The sequence below is a fragment of the Diabrotica virgifera genome, chromosome 5, assembly GCF_917563875.1.
Source record: "Diabrotica virgifera virgifera chromosome 5, PGI_DIABVI_V3a".
Lineage (NCBI taxonomy): Eukaryota > Metazoa > Arthropoda > Insecta > Coleoptera > Chrysomelidae > Diabrotica > Diabrotica virgifera.
The window spans coordinates 43,555,443-43,576,833 of NC_065447.1; the positions used below are offsets into that span (position 1 = coordinate 43,555,443).

The 21,391-nt window shown below is 33.3% G+C and overlaps 1 protein-coding gene across 1 annotated transcript in view; it reads right to left on the reverse strand.

Moving 5' to 3' along the window:
* LOC114328390 (E3 ubiquitin-protein ligase UBR4) overlaps positions 1-21,391 on the reverse strand; it is a 193,332-nt gene that overhangs the window by 154,860 nt on the left and 17,081 nt on the right. The window contains exons 3-4 of the mRNA XM_050651407.1: positions 12,511-12,750; positions 818-1,005 (exon numbers count right to left, since the gene is read on the reverse strand). Of these exons, the coding sequence (XP_050507364.1) occupies positions 818-1,005; positions 12,511-12,750 (428 nt within the window). The remainder of the gene's footprint in view (positions 1-817; positions 1,006-12,510; positions 12,751-21,391) is intronic.

The following is a 21,391-nucleotide window of genomic DNA, read 5'->3' on the forward strand; positions in this document are numbered from 1 at the left end:
CTTTGCTTTCGGTGCTCATATATTTATTCCGCCAGATAACACATGCCGATCGCTAGATATTTCCACACCCAAGTATCTACAATCCATTACCTGTTCGATTATATGGTCGTCCACTACTAATTTACATCTAATTGGGTTCTTGGATATTACCATCGATTGGATTTTCATCTGTGGATAGTGTCAGGTTATACATTTCGGCGGTTATTTTAAATTTTTGTAGTAGGCGTTATTAGTAGTAGGCGAAAGTTACCTGACTTCGTAAATATGATTTTCGTAAATTGTGACATTTCACATTATTAACAAAACTGACACGATTGAAAATCCATCGCGTGGTTTAGCAACAACAAATCTTCAAAACAACCGATTTCGTGAAAAAATGAAACTCTCTTGAAAATTTTCGTGCGATGATTTTGTACAGTTTTAAAGTTGGCCCAACGAAACAACAATGACCGTCCGTGCTTTGGTGGGCAGTCTTGCATACAATTCTGATCAGGTACCGTGTGATTTTTTTTGCGTTCCCGAGAAGGACGCCGTAAACGGTTTAAGATGCCAGATGAAGCGATCGACGCATAAAAAAATGTCATTTTTGAGAGCTGTCTCGGACTGGCATAAATGTTTCGCTAGCCGAATATAATACCGCAAACATTTTTTCGTGACGAACAACACACGCTATCCGTCGTACTGTCGGGTTTTCAGTCGCTTTCAAAGAGATTTGCACCGCACAGCAATGTTAAAATTTTAGATAACACATTCGTTAAAACTATTACGTAATCAAAAAATCCAAAAAAACTGTTCTGCTATAATTATAAAAACTCACATTAATTTCTGATGAAGGATCGCTACCAGGTGTCACTTCGGGTACAGTTGAGGAACCGCTAGCGCCAGTATCGAGAGATACTGAGCGGCCATCTCTTAATGGTAGTGTTAATTGTTCGTAAATGCTGACTGATAAATCCGATCGATTTTTAGACGATTCTTGTTTGTTACTGACATCTTTTTCATTTCCTAAAAAGAAAAAAAAATTAATAAAAACTACGGAAATACAACAAATTTACACAATCTACGAGGCTTGTTCATTGAAACCCATCTTTGGCCAAGAAAAAAATTATTGGCAAATAAGTATATTTACAAATAATTTCCACCACAAATAAGACAAATATCCCATTGCTTCAAAAATCGATGTTATCCTGCTTTTTGTGCTTATACTTCTTCGTCCGAATGAAAACGATTACCTTTCAACACCTTTTCCAGTGGCCCAAACATATGAAAATCTCAAGGCGCTAACTCAGGACTATAGGGTGGATGCTCTAATATCCTTCATTCCCTTCATTGTAGAAAGTAGTTTCTTTCACTAATTTGGCAATATGAGGCCAACGATTGTGCAGAAGAATGACACCATATGAGAGCTTCCCTGGACGTTTTCGTATTACTGCTTGATGTTGCTTATTCAAAGATTCATTATACACGTTTGCGTTGATATGCACTTTAGGTTCTGTAAACTCTACTATCAAGAGTCCTTCATGGTCTAAAAAAAATGTTCACATGACGTTGCCTGCAGAAGGTTGAATTTTAAACGTGTTTGGTGGCGGAGAATTTGCGTGTAACCATTGCATCGGAACAGCTCATTGGATGGTTCAAAATAATGACACCAAGATTCTTCTTCTTCTTCTACGGCACTAGCACTACAGCCCAAATTGAGCCTTGGCCTCCTTTATTTTTTGTCTCCACCCTTGCTTGTCTGTGGCTGCTCTTCTCCATACACGGACTCCTAACACCAAGATTCGTCGCCAGCAATTATTAACAAAAGCCCTTGGTGTATTTACAAAGGAAATCTTGCTAATATGTAAAATCTTCTGATTGACTCACATACAAAAAAATGATGACGTAATGATGAATATTTTGAAAATGTAATAAAGACATTTTTGAAGCTAGGTATGCTTCTTTAGACGCGATTGGAAGTGAATGTAAATGTACGCGAATTCATCAAAAATGTTGGTGCTGGGCGCAGATGCGTAATACGTTTCCTCTGAAATTACTGTCAAAAATTATCCAATATGGCGGCTGTGGCGCCGCTGTGGTTTGTTATGGTTATGGTTGTTAAGTTGTATTTTAAAATTTGTGAGAACAGAGACAAGGTTAATAGTTGTACTGACTTTTTAAATAGTTTTTGTGTATATTTTGGGATTTATTAATATAGAAAAAAGAGTGTGTGTACTTTGTACACACGTAACAAGTTACAGTTCTATGTTTATGATTTTAACGAAACAAATATATTTTAAAAATTTTAATTTTATTTTTATTTGAATATTAAACTAATTTTAATAACGTGTGATCCAAAATTATTGTCACCATAGGTGTCTCTGAACGACAGAGATAGCTATACAGTGCATGTCTATTCTTAATTCAGATATACAGTACAACCTGCCATATCCGGACCTCCCCATATCCGGACGGTTCTGCGCCGTCCGGATCTACCAAAATCTACCGAGAAAGGCAGTCCTGCTGTTGGACAACGCACTAAAAGAAGAACTAAAAGATGGCGAAATAATGTATTATAAAATCTATAAAACGTGTCTATCGACGACAGTATTGATTACTGGAATGTATGAAGGAGAAAACGTTTCAGAGACTGTAAAAGAAGTAGTGGTCTTGATATCCGGATTTTTTCATATCCGGATCGGTCTGTCGGCACATTGATCCGGATATGGCAGGTTTGACTGTACTTTCCATTTTACGTCCACTTTGCAGTGTACGTCAACTTAACAAGAAAAGTTAGGTTATGTAGAGATGTTGGTGGTGGACATATACAGCATCTTGTTTGATTTTATTTATTATTGTTACTTATAATTTTGTTAATTCTTTTTATCTTTTATTAAAGTTCTGTGTTAAAGGTTTTGAATGATTTTTTATGTTTTATAATGTTAATCAAAATTAATTGATAAACCAATGATATAAATTCAGATTAAAACAAGACATATGTAATTTTTTGCACGGCTAGCTTTGATCCCAATAATTGTGGATCGCTCGTTACTTAAAATAATACCAAAAATTAAAAATAACAATACGGTATTTTTTGTGAACTGGAGCGTCCCCACAATTGCTGATCTTGCGAGGCATCGTATAAACTCTAAAAAACGTCGTTTCTGGACAAAAAAGTTATACTATAATTTTTTATCCGCTCTAGTCTTTTGATTTTCTGCTGTATTTTCGTCAAATTTTAAAATCATTAAAAATGGTAAATTCTTGATAAATAATGTTAATTCGTCATTTCCTGACGAACTGGAGCGTCCCTGCAATTGCGTTTCCCTCGAGGAATCATAGCAAAATCTAAAAAAACGTCAGATTTTCTATACAATTTTAATAAATAGAAGTATAACTTCTAACATGCGTACAAAGTACACAAACACATTCTTTTTTTTATTCCAAATGTTTTTGTTTTTTTACCCAGAAATTAAATCAACCACGCGCCGTGTCAGCGCTTTATCAAAATGTCTGAAACCATGCATCATCATCATCATTATCTTTGCCTTATCCCCATGCGGGTTCGGCTTCCCTAATTGCATTTCTCCACACAACTCTATCTTGGGTCATAGCAATGTTAATCCCCTTTACCAACATGTCCTGCCTTATCGTCTCCACCCAGGTCTTCTTTGGTCTTCCTCTCCTACTCCTTTCAGGAATCTGCACTTCAGCTATTCTTCGTATTGGGCGATTAACGCCTCGACGTTGAACATGACCAAACCATCTTAACCTATGCTCTCTCATTTTGGCATCAATTGGTGCCATACCTAGACTTCCCCTAATATACTCATTTCTAATTTTATCCTTCTTTGCCACTCCACTCATCCATCTAAGCATTATCATTTCCGCCACATGCATTCGTTGTTCCTCTTTCTTTTTCACTGCCCAATATTCAGTTCCGTGCATCATAGCCGGTCTTATGGCTGTTTTATAGAATTTTCCCTTCAACTTCATTGGAATTTTTCTGTCACACAACACACCACTCGCTTCTTTCCACTTCATCCATCCAGCCCTAATTCTACTGCATGCATCTCCATCTATTTCTCCATTACTCTGTAATACCGATCCTAGGTACTTAAAACTATTGCTTTTCACAATCATTTCACCATCCAAAGATACCATTTTATTTGTAGTAACTCCATCTTTAAACAACATTCCAAATACCCTGTTTCTGTCCTACTAAGTTTTAAACCTTTTTCCTCCAGAGCTTTTCTCCACTGTTCCAGTTTTTGTTCTAAGTCTCTTTCACTATTTCCTATTAACACTACATCATCAGCATACATTAGGCACCATGGAATACTACCCTGTAGTTTCGCTGTTATCTGGTCCAAAACTAATGAGAATAAATAAGGACTAAGCACCGAGCCTTGGTGCAATCCTACTTTCACCTGGAATTTATCAGTCTCTCCCACACCTGTCCTAACACTAGTCGTTACTCCCTCATACATATCTCTCACAATCTTTACATATTCGCCAGGGACTCCTGTCTTATTGAGTACCCACCACAGAATCTCTCGAGGAACTCTATCATATGCTTTCTCAAGGTCAATGAGTACCATAATATGAGCGTTGGTCTCTTTATTCCTGTATTTTTCCATCAGTTGCCTTACAATGAAAATTGCATCTGTTGTTGATCTGCCCTGCATAAAGCCAAATTGATTATCGGATATTTCGGTTTCTTCACGTATCCGTCTATCAATTACTCTCTCCCATATTTTCATGGTGTGGCTAAGTAGTTTTACAGCTCTGTAGTTTGTGCATTGTTGTATGTCTCCCTTGTTTTTGTTGACATGTACTAATATACTGCTTCTCCATTCCTCTAGCATTTGTCCAACTTCCATAATTCTATTAAATAGACCTGCTAGCCAACTTATTCCTGTCTCTCCCAATGCTCTCCATACTTGCCCAGAAATATCATCTGATCCGACTGCTTCTCCTTTCTTTATTTTTTGAAGCGCTTGAGCCACTTCCTCGTTTGTTATTCTGGTAACCATTGCTGTTACTGTCTCCGTTAACTCCACAGGCTGTCTTGTCAGGCAAAATTCTTCATTTAAAAAACTGTCAAAATACTTTCTCCATCTCTTTTTGACATCCTTTTCGTGAATTAGTATTTTATTATTTTCATCTCGGATACATCTAATCTGACTAAAATCTCTTGCTTTCTTTGCTCTCTGTTTGGCTATTTTATATATCTTTGCTTCGCCTTCCCTGGTATCAAGTTGATCGTATAGGTTTGAATACGCTTCTGCTTTAGCTTTTGCTACTGCTACTTTCGCTTCCTTTTTGGCGACCATATAGTTTTGAAGATCTATGTCCAATCTGGTTTCTTGCCACTTTTTATCTGAAACCATGCATAACAACAAGAAAAAAATGCATAAAGACCGAAACCATGCATAACAACAAGAAAAAAATGCATAAAGACTGCATAAAAGAATTTAATTTTAATACGTCGAAAAATGCACCATGATCTTTCTGATTACAAAAAAAAATACCCGATTTTACATTTTATTATTATATTTTATTGGTTTTGGCGATTGACGAATCTGTAGCAGGTGTTTCGAACGAATTTTCCCTGTATTTTTAAATAGCAAAACGCATTGCTTTCTAGTTAGAAGTTTTATTTTTAGCTCGCATTTTAGCAAATATTTCAGGTCGAAAATATAAAATATACAATTTGATTCACTGATCACATCAATATATAAAAAGTTGTGTCACTTTCATGACACAATTATTTAGATCCCTGATACAGTTCGTTAATCTTAGGATTAACTCACTGTAGCAGCGAAAATGTGAGTAATTTACATTTTTTAACAGCTTGAGATGAGCGTGCATATCAATACTGTTTTCAAAACAATTTGCTATTTTCCCCAATCCTTTGCTTTTTTTCTCCCATCTCTCATGCCTATTTCTGACAAGTTTTGTTTTACAGCTTGCTACCATTTCTTCTTTGGACGCCCTCTTCTTTTTTCCCCATTTCTCCCTTCTTCAGTATTGTTTCAATATTTTGAATTGAATTTGAATTTAATATATAGAATTAATTTTTTCTGATTTCTGGTGATAGGTATGACTGGTTTGTAAGTTTTCCTTAACATAATATACAGTACTAGTCAAAAGTCCCCTCCTCCCTCGTATCGTTTGAACAGTTATTAGGTAGTTTTTGTAACTGCCTAACGTAACGTAATATAAAGTCATTTTTAAATTCCGTAGACATTAAAAAAATAAAACAATGTTCACACATAGTGGAGTCACTGAAGGTTTTCACCTCCGATTTCGTTGAACCTCCATCGACTTTCATGAAAATTGTTGAGTAATTAGAGGATACCTCAAGGAACAAAGGTGACATGATGCCAACTTGCGCTTTTACCCTAGGGGTGGATGCCACCCCTTCTCGGGGGTGAAAATTATTTTATTAAAAATAATACCATAAATCGATAGAGGGACAAACTATAAGCAAAATTTGTTATATAAAGTTATTAATATAAATCAATAGTTTTTGAGTTATTAAAGACCAAAGATTTTATTTTTTTCGTAAAAAAATGCATTATTTAAATCGGTTTTTCACGTATAACTCAAAAACTATAAGCTTTTACAAAATAATTATTATTACTGAAATTGATGATAATAAAAAACTGAATACATTACTCACTTAAAGCACTAAACTAATTTTAGTTCAAAGTGAGTTATTGGCAATTGAATGTGTATTTTTTTAGACGAGTACTCAAATCTAAGTATTCAAGCTTAAATAACGGGAAAATGATGCAATGTATAAAATATACCTGCTAATCATTTGTCAACGTATTTCAGAATACCTATTAAATGAGCTTCAGAACAAGTTAATACCGTCAAAATTAAGAAAGTTATGATGAAGATAAATGAACCCTTTCGAATTTTTTAGGAAAAAGTGAAAAATAAAACATACGCCATTTCCACAAAAATTAAAATTTATAGAAATCCTTACAAGAACTTTTTTATATTAGCATAAGTAATGATTTCAATAATTTTAACCGGTTTAGAATGCATATTTTTGAAAAAAGATATAACTTAAAAAAATCATTATTTTTAAAATTATTGTAATTTTCATATTCTTTTGATAATAACTCCAAAAATACTCAATATACGTAAAAAATGAAAGATACCCAAATTTTAGTTTTTTCTGTGTCAAACATTTTACCTGTTTTACTATTTCCATAGGATAAAAAATAACCGAGATAGAAACGTTTAAATCTTAAATTTTGCTGTGAAAACCATGCAACCGGGGCCATTTAACCTTTTTTTTTAAAGTAAATTGTCTAAAAGATTAAATTCGACGTGGTTAAATAGCCCTTGGAATTATCTTTCAAACTGTTTTTCGATAAATCTGATATCGTAAAAATAAATGAAGTTTATAAAAAAAAAACAATAACATTTTTTGGAAAAATTTTTAAAAGATAAATTTTGAAAAAAAAATTTGATGCATAAATTTTAATGCTATCAACATGTTCGGGGGCTCACATGATAGATATTTTTAAATGCTTTGACAAATGTTTAATAAGTTTATGTTATAAAATGCATCATTTTCCCGTTATTTCAGCTTGAATACTTAAGATTTTTTTACTCGTCGAAAAAAATATATATTCAATTATCTATAACTCACTTTTAGTTAACATTAAAAGGTTTTTCTGGTAAAGGGTTTATTTCATTTTTTATTAGCTTCAATTTTAATAATAACAACTTTTTTGTAAAAACTTATAGTTTTTGAGTTATTGATGAAAAATCGGTTAAAAACATGCATTTTTCTCAAGGAAAATTAAAATCTTTGATCTTCAATAACTCAAAAAGTTTTCATTTATTTTAATAACTTTATAAAATAAATTTTGCTTAGAATTTGTCCCTCTATCGAATTATGGGGTTATTTTCAATAAAATAATTTTCACCCCCGAGAAGGGGTGGCATCCACCCCCAGGGTAAAAGCGCAAGTTGGCACCATGTCACCTTTGTTCCTTGAGATATCCTCTAACCACTCACACCAATTTTCATGCAAATCTATGGAGGTTCAACGAAATCGGAGGTAATAGCTCATATCCATCTTCAGTGACTGCACTAACAATATACATAGATACAACTACATATATACAAATGTAAAAAAGATAAATGTGAATGATTAAATTGTATGGTTTGAATTGCTTCTATTTAAATATAAAAATATTATTTTTCCTTAGTTTTAAATTTTTTATTTTTTTAGTTAAAGTCCTTAGTCCTTAGTTTTAAATTATTGTACCTACATCAGAATTCCAGTATAATGTAAATAGTTTGTTCATATTTATTTGAAAATTTTACTGAAATTAGGTCATTTGTTTATCTAGTTATTGTGGTGATCACTGTATTTTAGTCCAGGGTATTAAGCACTCGAGCAGCCAGGGTACTGAAGCGTTTTTTATTTTATTTGGGATACAGACAGGACAAACCCATAAAAAATTTTTCGACAGGTAATACCTATAAGAGCAAATTGTAACTATTTCCTGCGTAGGATCTGGCAGCCATTTTTATTTATAAACAATTAAGTGTCAAAAAATGGCCATTCCCCTTTTTTTTTCAAATCAATGGAAAACAGTGAAACTTATGGTTCTTTTAGTACAAATATCTTGGGAGATTACGGAAAAAGCTTTAAAATGACGTATTACAAAGTTTGATATACTCATTTACTGTTAATATAATTGCGAAAAAAGGTCGGAATTGCAAAAAAAATTAATTTCGCAATATCTATTGTAAAAATTAGTGTACAGCTCTGAAATTTTTGTCATATAAGGGCTCTTTGGTGCTTAATATGTGATAAAAATTTCAAAGCGATTCACTCAATTGTTTAAATTTTATTCAAATTGTTTATCCCAGAGAGCATTTTTTTGCAAAAACATAAGTCAGAAACAAATGACGTTAGAACCATTCCACAGGTGCCAAATGAAAGAGCACGAGCTATATTTTCAACTTGGTTTAAAAAAAGCGAATAAAAAATACATTTATTAGTAATAAATAATTATGCAACAGTATCGTAAATATTTCCTTATAAACTTTTTATTTTGTTATATAAGAAATTATATATATATTTATTACAATTTTTTATCAATTATGATATAAATAACATTACCTAGTAGTTGTGCACTTAAAACAGGGTAAAAAAGTTAATTTTTTTGGAAAAAGTTATTCAAAAAGTTTGTAAGGAAAGATTTACGATGCTTTTGCTAATTGTTTATTACTAATAAATGCATTTTTTATTTGCTTTCTTTAAACCAAGTTGAAAATATAGCTCATGCTCTTTCATTTGACACCTGTGGAATGGTTCTAACGTCATTTTTTTCTGACTTATGTTATTGCAAAAAAATGCTCTCTGGGATAAACAATTTGAATAAAATTTAAACAATTGAATGAATCGCTTTGAAATTTTTATCACATATTAAGCACCAAAGAACCCTCATTTGACAAAAATTTCAAAGCTGTACACTAATTTTTACAATAGATATTGCGAAAATAATGGCCTTTTTCGCAATTATATTAACAATAAATGAGTATATCAAACTTTGTAATATGTCATTTTAAAACTTTTTCCATAATCTCAAAGACATTTATACTAAACAAATCATAAGTTTCACTGTTTTCCATTGATCTGAAAAAAAGGGAAAAATGCCATTTTTTGACAGTTAATTGTTTATAAATAAAAATGGCCGCCAGATCCTACGCAGAAAACAGTTACAATTTGTTCCTATAGGTATTACTTGTCGAAAAAACGTTTCAGTACCCTGGCTGCTCAAGTGTCACGAACAGGGTATATTTTTGTCTTATTACCCTGGCCTATTTCTTAAATACAAGATTTGTTTGTTTTGCTTTATTAATAGACAACTTAAAAAACAATCAAATTTTAAATCTATTATGTAGTTCCATAACAACATGCCAATAACAAACAAAGAATAATTTTACCCAAATAGACTAAACCACTATAACCTTAAATGTTTATAAACGGGTAATCCGCTGCTCTGATGAAATGTTGATTTGGTAGGTAATCGCCGCAATCGGGTAAGATCCTCTTGTGCATTCGGTAACTTTCGTCTCGATAGGGATGCGTCTGAACGTACGTATCGGAGCTTTACTTTAGGTAATACGTATCGAGATACGGGAGTTCAACCATTAATGCGCATGCTTATATGTATGTCAAAAAGATACGTTACGTATACGTATTTGGCTGCACAAAAACTCCCTATTAGTAGTTATATGTATTTATAATAGTGGAATTTGGAGGGAGGAAATGAACGGACGTAGGATTCTCAACTAGTCATGACAGGTGACGTAATAGTGACAGATGACGTTACCGATAATTTTAAATTGGGAGCTTATGGCAAGTCATGTCTTGTTTGAAAATACTTATTCAGTCATACTAATTTTGTTTGGCTTTAAGTTGATTCTGATGAATAAATTAAATAAATACTATATTGTAGTTTCACATTTTTTAATTAATAAAGATTCAAACGTCCGCCCGTAGTTATCTGTCAAAAAAGTTGACGTTGACGTAAAAACTATTTTAACTTTTTTGATAAATAAATAGGCGGACGTGCGAATCTTTATTAATTAAATGAGAACCTACAATATTATATTTATTTATTTATTCGTCAAAATCAACTTAAACCCAAACAAAATTACTATGATTGAATAAGTATTTTCAATACCTTTCAAACAAGACATGGCTTGCCATAAGATCCTATTTAAAAGTGTTGATCAAAATGGTTATGTAACGTCACACATTACTATTACGTCAACAGTTATGACTATTTGAGAAGCCTTCATCCGTTTATTTCCTCATTTCCCGTTCATTTCACTCTTATAAGACATATAACCGTTCAAAAGATGGAGGGGACTTTTCACTAGCACTGTATATTAGCTTAATAGAATATAATACAATTTTATTTTTTTAAGATGATGGTTAACACATGATTTTTAGTTTTCGTGGAATGGTGAGACCACCAGTCTGGAGCGGTGGTTAGGTTTTAGCCGGAACACAGTTAATTCGGCACTACCCTGGGATCTTCTAGCCTAGTGTCATACTCCGTCAGAAGCTGCCAGGGTGTCTTGATCCGTGACATTAGGTGTCTAAAAAAAATTTCCTCCACCGCTGCCTGCCAGACCTCAATAGATACCTTCTAGGCTCTTACTGGAGTCTTGCAATACATCATCATTCTCTTTGCCATTATCTCTATGCGGGGTCGGCTCCTCTAATTGCATTTCTTCATTTTATATCTTGGATCATATCAACATCAATCCCCTTTGCAGACATGTCCTGCCTAAGCGTCTCCCCCCAAGTCTTCCTTTCCTACTTCCTCCAGGAACCCGCAGTTCAGCAATTCTTCGTATTGGGTGCCTAACGTCTCGACATTGAACACGAACAAACCATCTTAACCTAGGCTCCCTCATTTTGGCATCACTAGTGCCACCCCTTTTTTTTTTTTTTTTTTTTTTTGGAGGTCGTCTGACATATGTCTCCGATGGCACTGCAGCCTCATGGGCTTATTGTGCCAAAGTGCCACCCCTAGAAATGTAATCCTTTTTGTTACACCACTTATCCATCATAGAACGACACGAAGAGACAGGATAGGACAAAATGTGACGGTCAACACCTTCAATTTCGAAAGAGTACAACGTTTTAAGTATCTGGGGGCCGTAATCACAGCTGACATCGATGTTACTGAAGAAATAAAAGACAGAATCCAATCAGCAAATCGCTGTCTATTCGCACTGGATAAGCTTATAAAATCAAAAAATCTTACAAGAAGTTCCAAGATCAAAATCTATAAATCCATCGTCAGACCTGTACTAACATATGGTTGCGAAACGTGGACCATGACCAAATCAAACGAAGAAAAGCTCAGACGTTTTGAACGAAAAATACTTAAAAAAAATTTCGGACCTCACCACGACATTAACACAAACCAGTATAGGATCAGAACCAACTTCGAATTAAAAGCACTCTACAATGACACCGACATTGTCCAAGAAATTAAATCACAGCGACTACGATGGGCAGGCCACGTGCACAGACTTCATAACGAGAGACTTGTAAGACTGGTATGGGAGGAGATTCCTACAGGCAAAAGACCACTCGGCCGTCCCATAATGCGATGGATAGATAACATCCAAGCAGATCTCCGAAAAATGAACATTCCATTTGACCCTTGGTTGATGGAAGACCGAACAAATTGGAAGAAAGGTGTACAGTCAGCCAGGACCCACCCAGAGTTGTAGCACTACGTGATGATGATGATGACTTATCCATCTAAGCATTCTCATTTCCGCCACATGCATTCTTGCAATACGGCAATTAAAAAAAGACTCTAGACTTAGAAGTAGACCTCTATGAGCGATTAAAAAACTTATCTTAGGACATATCTATGTTTGTTTCAAAACTAGTTACTTAGTGTAAAAACATGCCTTGTAGAAAGTACCTGATTACTAACAAACAATCAAGCTTACCTGAAGGCACTGGGTTCTGTTGGGGTAAATTTTCTCCCTTCATACTGTCGACGAGGACGGTGACCTCCGTGGTGGACAGCAGTCCAGTACCTATGCAAAGTACTTTAATAGCATTTAAATATCGTTCGATTTGGGCACTGCTCGGATTGGTTTCGCTACATGCGCTACTGAGAGCACTAAGCAGATACTTTAATAGTATACGACATGCAGCGTTTACCGTTTCTAGTTGACTCGCAAGTACTGAAACAAAAAAAAATATAAAATAAGATTAATGGTAATAAGACAAATAAGAGATACAGATTAGTAATATTGTGGTACATTCGAATAAGGTTTAAATCAAATATAAACTATATAGTAAAGCAAGTATACATTTAGTACTAAATCAGACATACAACATTTGCAGAATTTGTGGTATTTTTTTAGGAATGTTTTCCCCTCACTGTGAGTTTGACAGTGGTGCATAACAAAATAACTCCTACCAACTAAAGCTTATTTCATCTCTTTGGTTATTACGAAATTGTCAGCTTTACTATAAAATGGTTTAATTCTTTGGACAATTGTTTTGTATGCAGTGATAAGCGGCAAAATGACATCCCGACATCCGGATCAACTGTTACCCAAAAATTCGTGTTCTACGGGTCATACATAAAAAAAACTTGGGTAAGTCCATCTGAATAAAGGAGGGCGTTGTACCCCTCCTGGCGATAGGACTAATGACTTTCTAGGGGTTGAAAAGTTTTTTAATCCAAATAAAAATGGAGGGAAGTCGATAAATTTACTAATTCTAAGCAATTTTTGTGCTATGAATTTTTTTTTTCTAGAGTTGATACTTTCTTAATTATTCACCATTAAACCTCTCCATTTTTAATTGAAAAAAATGCATGTTTTCTTACAGTTTTTCACGAATAACTAAAAAAATTTCATCGGAAAAAATATTTCGGAAAAAAATTTATCGGAAAAAATATTTAGAATAAAAATTTGGCTGATAAAAAAACAAAGAAACTGATTTCTTCTGTAAACTAAATACCAATCGAGTTATGCTTGTTGAAGCTCGAATGTTTTTCGAGAATCCTGAAATTTGAAACTTCTTCTTCTTCTTGCAGTACCGTCTCCTATCGGAGATTTGCTACCATCACAGCAATCTTAACTTTGTTGACTGCAGCTCTGAACAATTGTATTGAACTGCACCCGTACCATTCCCTTAAATTTCGCAACCAGGAAATCCTCCCATATCCCACATTTCCCTTTCCCGAGATTTTTCCTTGGATTATGAGCCTTAGCAGGGAGTACTTTTCCCCTCTCATTAAGTGGCCTAGATATTCCAGTTTTCTCGTTTGTATGGTTTTTATGCATTCCTTCCCCATCTTCAGCAAAACATCTTGATTTGTTACTCTCTCTGTCCATGGTATTTTTGAAACCTTCAACCTTAAAGAACTTGAAAATAGTAAAATTTCTGAAGAAAACTTAACAGATATTTTGAAAATACAAAAAAATATGTTTCAAATGAGCACTAGTAAAAGAACTTTGCATAAAAATTCACTTCTCTTCTACGAAAGTCTAAGTTTTGTGAAAAAAATGACACCCTTGACATTATCACCCCCCATTGAAAGTAACGATAACCCATTTAACATTTATTTAATTGCATAATTCAAGCGATTTGACAGGTTGGCTTATTTTAGAAAAATTATTTCATTAAAGTAAAAGTTGCATTTTTGAAATTTAAAAAAAATTGCCTTTTTGTTTAAATAAATCAAAAACTATTCATAATACATAAAACGTTTAATGTAAATAATTGTAGGTTTTTTTACTTAAAATTTTTGTCTTTTTTTAATTTTAGTATTACAAAAATTTAATGAGATATGGTTGTTCAAAGTTTGAATTTACATGTCATTTCTAACACTTTTCAAAATTGAAGGTTGAAAAAGTTTTATATGATATTGTAGTGCTTAAGGTACTAAGTACACTTTAGAATTTTTTTTTTAGATTCTTTTTCTCAGAACATTTATTAGAAATGAACATAAAACTTTTTACATATTTAACTCTTAGAGAATACAAAAAATATATATTTTTTCATTTATGCACGTACACTAATATTGTAGAGGGTGCCAAAGTCGAAGCCTTTAAAAAAAGTAGTTCCGATGGAGGACAGTTAATCTTAGGATAGAAATCTCTGAAACAAAAAAATCGTACGGCATTTGAAAAAGGAAGGTTTCGTACGTGACAATTTACCACCGTTAGTGAAAAATTCCGCAAAGAAAAAATTTTACGGAAATTTGAAAAATTTTTGTGAAAAAATCGCCCGTTTTCCTTTAGTTTTTCATGGTTAAAAAATATTTATTTTTTATTTTTTGGTCAAATTGTGGTAAATTGTCACGTAAGAAACCTTCCTTTTTCAAATGCAATACGATTTTTTTGTTTCAGATATCCCAATCCTGAGATTAACTGTCCGCCATCATTTTTCGAGGCCTCGACTTTTACGCCCTCTACAATATTAGTGTACGCGCATAAATGAAAAAATATATATTTTTTGTACTCTCTAAGGGTTAGATATAATATGTAAAATAAAATATCAATATATAATAAGTAAAATTTAATATGTAAAAAGTTTTATGTTCATTTCTAATAAAGGTTCTGAGAAAAAAAATTATGAAAAAAAAATGATTATTTTTGGTCTTCTAAAGTGTACTAGTACCTTAAACTTCTCTGCAAATTTTACTCTTTATATTTAATGATAAATCTTCTTTAAGAATATGAAAATATTCACAAATAATACATTCAAACAATATTTCAACCAATTACATTTTAAAATCTATGGTTTTAAACTTGGTGGGTAGCAAACCTAGCTACCCACTATTGCCCAAATAATATAAAAAGTATCGAAAACCTCCACTTTTCACCCTCCGTAACTCTGGAACCGTTGATTTTATAACAATTATGTATCGGACCTTTTTTTGTTTTAAATTTTATGTAGAACATTTTTCTATAGAACATTATTTACGCTAAAGCATAGTTTTAGAAATATTGACGAAAAACGTAAGAAAACTACAGTGGAACCTCGATAACTCGGATTAATCGGGACCGCGGCCGATCCGGGTTATCGAAAATCCGGGTTATCGAAAATCCGGGTTACCCGGGGAATATGGCAAAAATTAATAAAATACGGTATACTTACAGATAACCTCCATTATAATGACAAAAACATGAAACACATATGCACAGTACACATCTAAATTACGTATAGTTGTACAGAGTGTAGAGTATTGTTCATTTCTTCGTAAAAAAACTCAGTAGATGAACCGACACCATCATATGATGCTGCAATAAATTGAATTTAAAGTTCGCCTTTATCAATCCTACGTAATGCTTCTAGTTTCTTTTCCATTGTCACTACAACATTTTGACGTTTTGTTGCCATTACGTAGACAAAAAACATGCAAACACAATCTGAAGCACGATTACAGAACGAAAGTGAACAATACGACGCGACTGTACTACACACAATACGGTCACAAGGAACATTGTTGTTATTTAAGAACAGGCTAAGACCATTGTTTTAAAAAAGAATTTTTTAAATAGTCTTTTAGTCTATTTTAAACAATGCTAAGACAGTTTGACATAAATAAAGGAAAAGGAATACAGACATATACCTGTTCCTTCCGATAAGCCGAGACGGTCGCTCTGCCGCCGGGTGCCATGAATCATCTTTACTATCGTATAGTTCAACGCAAATACACATTATTATCTCTCAAATATTATTTTGCCTACATACATTTTTATTTGATAAAATTGTTAAATTGTTTATTTGTTCAAATGTTTGTCTGATGAAAATCGGTCCGGGTTAGCCGGATTTCCGGGTTATCGGGGGCCGACTTATCGGGGTTCCACTGTACTAATTTACCAACTTCTCCCCTATCACCCCCAAATCGGACGCTCAAAATGGTGTAACTTTTTACTTAAGAATATGTGGACCATATAGAACAATTTAGTGTTGGAGGAAAACTTTTACTTTGGATGTCTGGGTTAGGCCTTTTTTTGGACCAATTATATTATACTACCTCCGTAACTTTGGAACCGTTCATTTTAGAAGAATTATGCATAGGGCCTTTTTTATTTCAAATTTAATGTAGAACATTTTTGTATAGAAGGTTGTTCATGCTAAACCGCATATTTTTAGAAATATTGACGAAAAACGTAAAAAACTACGAATTTACCGATTTCTCCCCCCCCCCCCCCAAACCCGACGCTCAAAATGGTGTGCCTTTTTTCTGAACATTATGTGGACCATATAGAACAATTTGGTGTTGGAGAATAACTTTCACTTTGGATGTCTGGGTTATGCCATTATTTGGATCAATAATTGTATCATACTATAAATATTTTAAGCAGTTGGCACATTCTAAACATACAAATAAATCAAATGGAAAGTACAGGTTACAATTATTTTAACAACAATTTCAACATTATAATATGTAAACAAAAATTTTGGCTATCTTTTATCTGTTCATCTTTTATCTTCAACAGATTGTAGAGGACAAAGCCCTCAGTATCAAACATCACGCTATTATTAGCAATAAGGTCGTTGGATTTATTTTGGATTGCAGAATGTGGCCAATGTCATGATTTTAATTCACCGATACTCGTTACTACTCCGCGACGTGCGAAAACATTAAAGGTTAATATGCGTGAGGTATTAAACATACAGGGTGATACAGAGATCCAATACTATTGTTTTATTATTTCCGGGGAGGGGTGGGGGCCCGCAGATTTTTACCAAATTTTAGTATATTAGCGTACCTTAAAAAAGTAGCCTATAGCTATTTTTTAGCCCTCTAAGTGACCTTGGGCATGAGATATGCTCCCCGAAGGGGTAAACACAAGGGGTTTTACACTATATTTGAAGAGCTATATCTCTGAGCCCAGTGTACTTATTGGGACCGTGCAAGTTCGGCAAAGCGACACCTGGTTTCTACGCTCAGCGTGGCTCAGCAACATTTTTCGCACTTTTAATTATATTGGCCAATTATATTAGTCCTGGATACTGGATAATTGTCAAGGCCATAGTCCAAAAAAATAAGAAAAAAAATAAGATTCAGGTTATGTTATTAAAACGTAAACAATTGTATGCAGTAAATAAAATTAGTTATTAAAATGCAGTACTGCAAGCAAAATACAATTAATTAAATTTACCTTTATATAATAATTGCATATCTCATATATCAATATTGTGGAGCAATACCTATATAATTTTTCTTCTTTAATGACAGTAGGTATGAAATATCGTCAATTTGACAATTTCAATTGACAATATGAATTCTTTAAGAAAGTTTATTTTAGCAATATTTCTCCGCTATTCGCGCACGATCGCTTCTCGTATCCTCTCTAAGTACTTGCACACCGCGAATAGCACAAGGTCTCACTTTTCTTGTTATAGTTATAATGTCGACTTTTTGATGAAATAATTTGCAAATCCGCAAAAGATACATTATATTTTATGGCTAAGAAGACGAAGAAAACTTAAAACAAAATTTTATGATGTTCAACTAATTGTCAAAATTTAACTAAACGGGGAAAAATGTAGAAACCGGCAAATGAAAGGGTTCTTAAATACTTTTCAAACGTGTATTTTTGTAAATTAAAATCCTTCTATACTAAATTTACAATCAAGATGCAGTAGAAGTAAACAAACCAAGACACGTTAAATGCTACTAAATAGGAGCACTCCCGAATCATAATTTACAATGTATAAACTTTGGAAATCATGATTTGGGATTTACAATGTATATATTTATGTACATTGTAAATTATGATTCGAGAGTGCTCCTATTTAGTAGCATTTAACGTGTCTTGGTTTGTTTACTTCTACTGCATCTTGATTGTAAATTTAGTATAGTATATTCGAAAATGCAGGTGTATAAATGTGGCCAATTTTTCGAAAATTTGTAAACTGCTTTTGTTGAAATAGCAAGCTGAAAATTTATTAATAACTTAACGCTATCTAGTCGGACAAACTTTGATGTACGGAAACACTGGAACAGGGGAAGTTTTAATTGTGGAACAGGTTACAGGTTTCTAACGTCAGACTACGAAAACGTCTCATGTATTTTGTCGGGCAGAATTTCCCAACTGATTTGTTATAGTACCCTCGGAGATCGGTGGGAAAATTTTCATCGAAAATAACTAAATTCAGTTTGGCAACACAGTGTGAATGTTGATAGTAATAATATATCCTTTTTAAGATAAACAGAACTGTAATTTAGTCCAGACAAATTAATATATTTTTGCCAACAAAAATGAGATGTTTCAACCAAATAATGTGTCAAATATGATGTGCGAAATAATTTTGAAAAAATGCCCAACATATTTGTCGGACAAACATTTTTTGGACATCTTGGATATTAGTGCACCCTAATATGTCTGTGTAGATTTTGGCATTGGATCCGACCATCACTTGTAACACTCTTGCCGTATCCTCTATTTTTTCATACTATCACGTTACAATTTTTTGTGATATTATACACGAGCGGGACGCATCTAAACATTCCGTATATGTATTTGGACCATAGGAGTTTTCTATTGGTTCGTTGCAGCACGCGGTAATATTTTAACCAATAAGCGGCGAGGTTCCAGATGCATATACGGAATGTTAGTCGGTCCCAAATTCATATACGGAATGTTAAATATCGTACACCGAAAAAGATAAGTTTTTTTAGAGATTTTTAAAAGGAGATTGATTTTAAAATACTTGTTACTGTATTATTAAATAAAAATAAAACAATGATTAGGTACCTATTTGGTGCGAAATTCATAAATGGGATGGTATAGATTTGAGAGACAATTTCTTTATTTGACTAAGGTTTCGCTTTCTCAGAATTTTTAATGACTTGCACGTGTTGTTAAGTATGTTTAGATCTGTTTCAGCTATTCAATTCAATTCTGTTGAAGTTAGGGCTGTGTGCTATCAGACGAAAATAAATGTTAACTTGGTTGTATCATTTGCGGTTGTGTTTTAAATATTATTTATTCTGGTTTATATATTTATTTTGGTCTACGAATAATTAACATTCCGCATATGAATTTCGCACCAAATAACATTCGAAATACTATAATTGTTTTATTTTTATTTAATAATACAGTAACAAGTATTTTAAAATCAATCTCCTTTTAAAAGACTCTAAAAAAACTTATCTTTTTCGGTGGGACCGACTAACATTCCGTATATGCATCTGGAACCTCGCCGTCTATTGGTTAAAATATTACCGCGTGCTGCAACGAACCAATAGAAAACTCCTATGGTCCAAATACATATACGGAATGTTTAGATGCGAGCGGGACACCCTCAAAAAAGCGCTTAGTTTTCGAGATACTGACCACGGAGGGGTGAATGGCTAATTTCATTCATACTTTATTTTTTCGAGGGTGCTGAAAACGAAAATGAGGTTTATTTTGAATTTTATGTGGGGGAACATTGTCAAAATCGCAATTTTAACCTAAAAATAAAAAAAAATGAAATCACGTTTTTTGCGTTTACCTCGCTACAACTCTGTTCCATTTTAATATTTTTTTCTGAAATTTTTACAGTATATAGCTCTATCATTTCTGAAGACAAAGGTACCTGCTTCAAGTTTTTATTCTTATCATGATAAAGGTTATGAATTTTTCAAAGAAAAAGGTGCGGATTTGTGCATTGCAAAGTTTAATCGCAAAAGATGTGTGACGAAGTTTAAAATTTAGCTTCTTAATCACGTTTATTTGAAAGTAGAGAGTACAAAGAAGTTTTCTGGTAAGTTTTAAATCAAAATGTTGTATAGAAAAAAAAATAGTGCAACTTTTAATGTCGACATTAGAAATCCCCAACATAACGCTTATTTTTTGAGGGACAGACAATCTATGTCTAATTTCTCACCTTTAGTACTATTCTTGGATTATAAGCTTTCATTTGACACCTCATTTGTCATTCTATCTAGTATATGACGGAGAAGTAAACGTTCTTATTCTATTATTCTTGTAGGTACATTTAACATTGATTGAAATTATGAAAGAAATAGCATGGCAACACTGTGACGCACAAACATAAGATTCAGCTGTGCGTTACATAGGGTGCACTAATATCCAAGATGTCCCATTTTTTCATATGTTATATAAAGTTTCCTCTTGAATAAACTTAAAAACAACCTGCTAGTTTTAACAATCATAAATTTGTCATGATGACACATTCCACAATTAAAACTTCCCTGTTCCAGTGTTCCCATACATCAAAGTTTGTCCGACTAGACACCGTTAAGCTATTAACAACTTTTCAGCTTGCTATCAACAAATTTTCAGCTTGTTAAATTAATCAACTTTTTTTTGGTACGCGGGATCCAGGCCCAGTAGTTTTATACGTATACAACAATCTCTACGTATTAGATTTCTTGGCCCGAGCCTTTTTTGTGTTTCTTGGCCCGAGCCTTGGCCAGTTTTGGTTTCATAAATAAGCAAACATAAGTTGTCGTTAATGATTTCTTTCATCTGTTTGATTAATATGCAATGTTTAAATTAAACTTTTAAATTATTAAAATAGATAAAAAAACCTAAATTTTAAGCGTCTAAGCTAAGCTTTAGGTGCTCTAGAATCAAAGTTATGGCCATTTTAATTTTAAATGGTACCGCAGCAAATGTCTCAAAATGGAAGAACTGTTGAAAAAGAATGACATGTTTAACAAAAAGGTGCAAGAAGTAACTAGACCATATAGGTCAACCACAAGTGATGTACTTGATAAACAACGAAATATTATAGTCAATGAACAAGACAAACTGATTAGTCCAGCTAGCCACTGCGCATCCACTAGTAAAAATATTCCGATTCGGATTTTTGCACAAAAGGTCTTTAGTGACTTTTCTC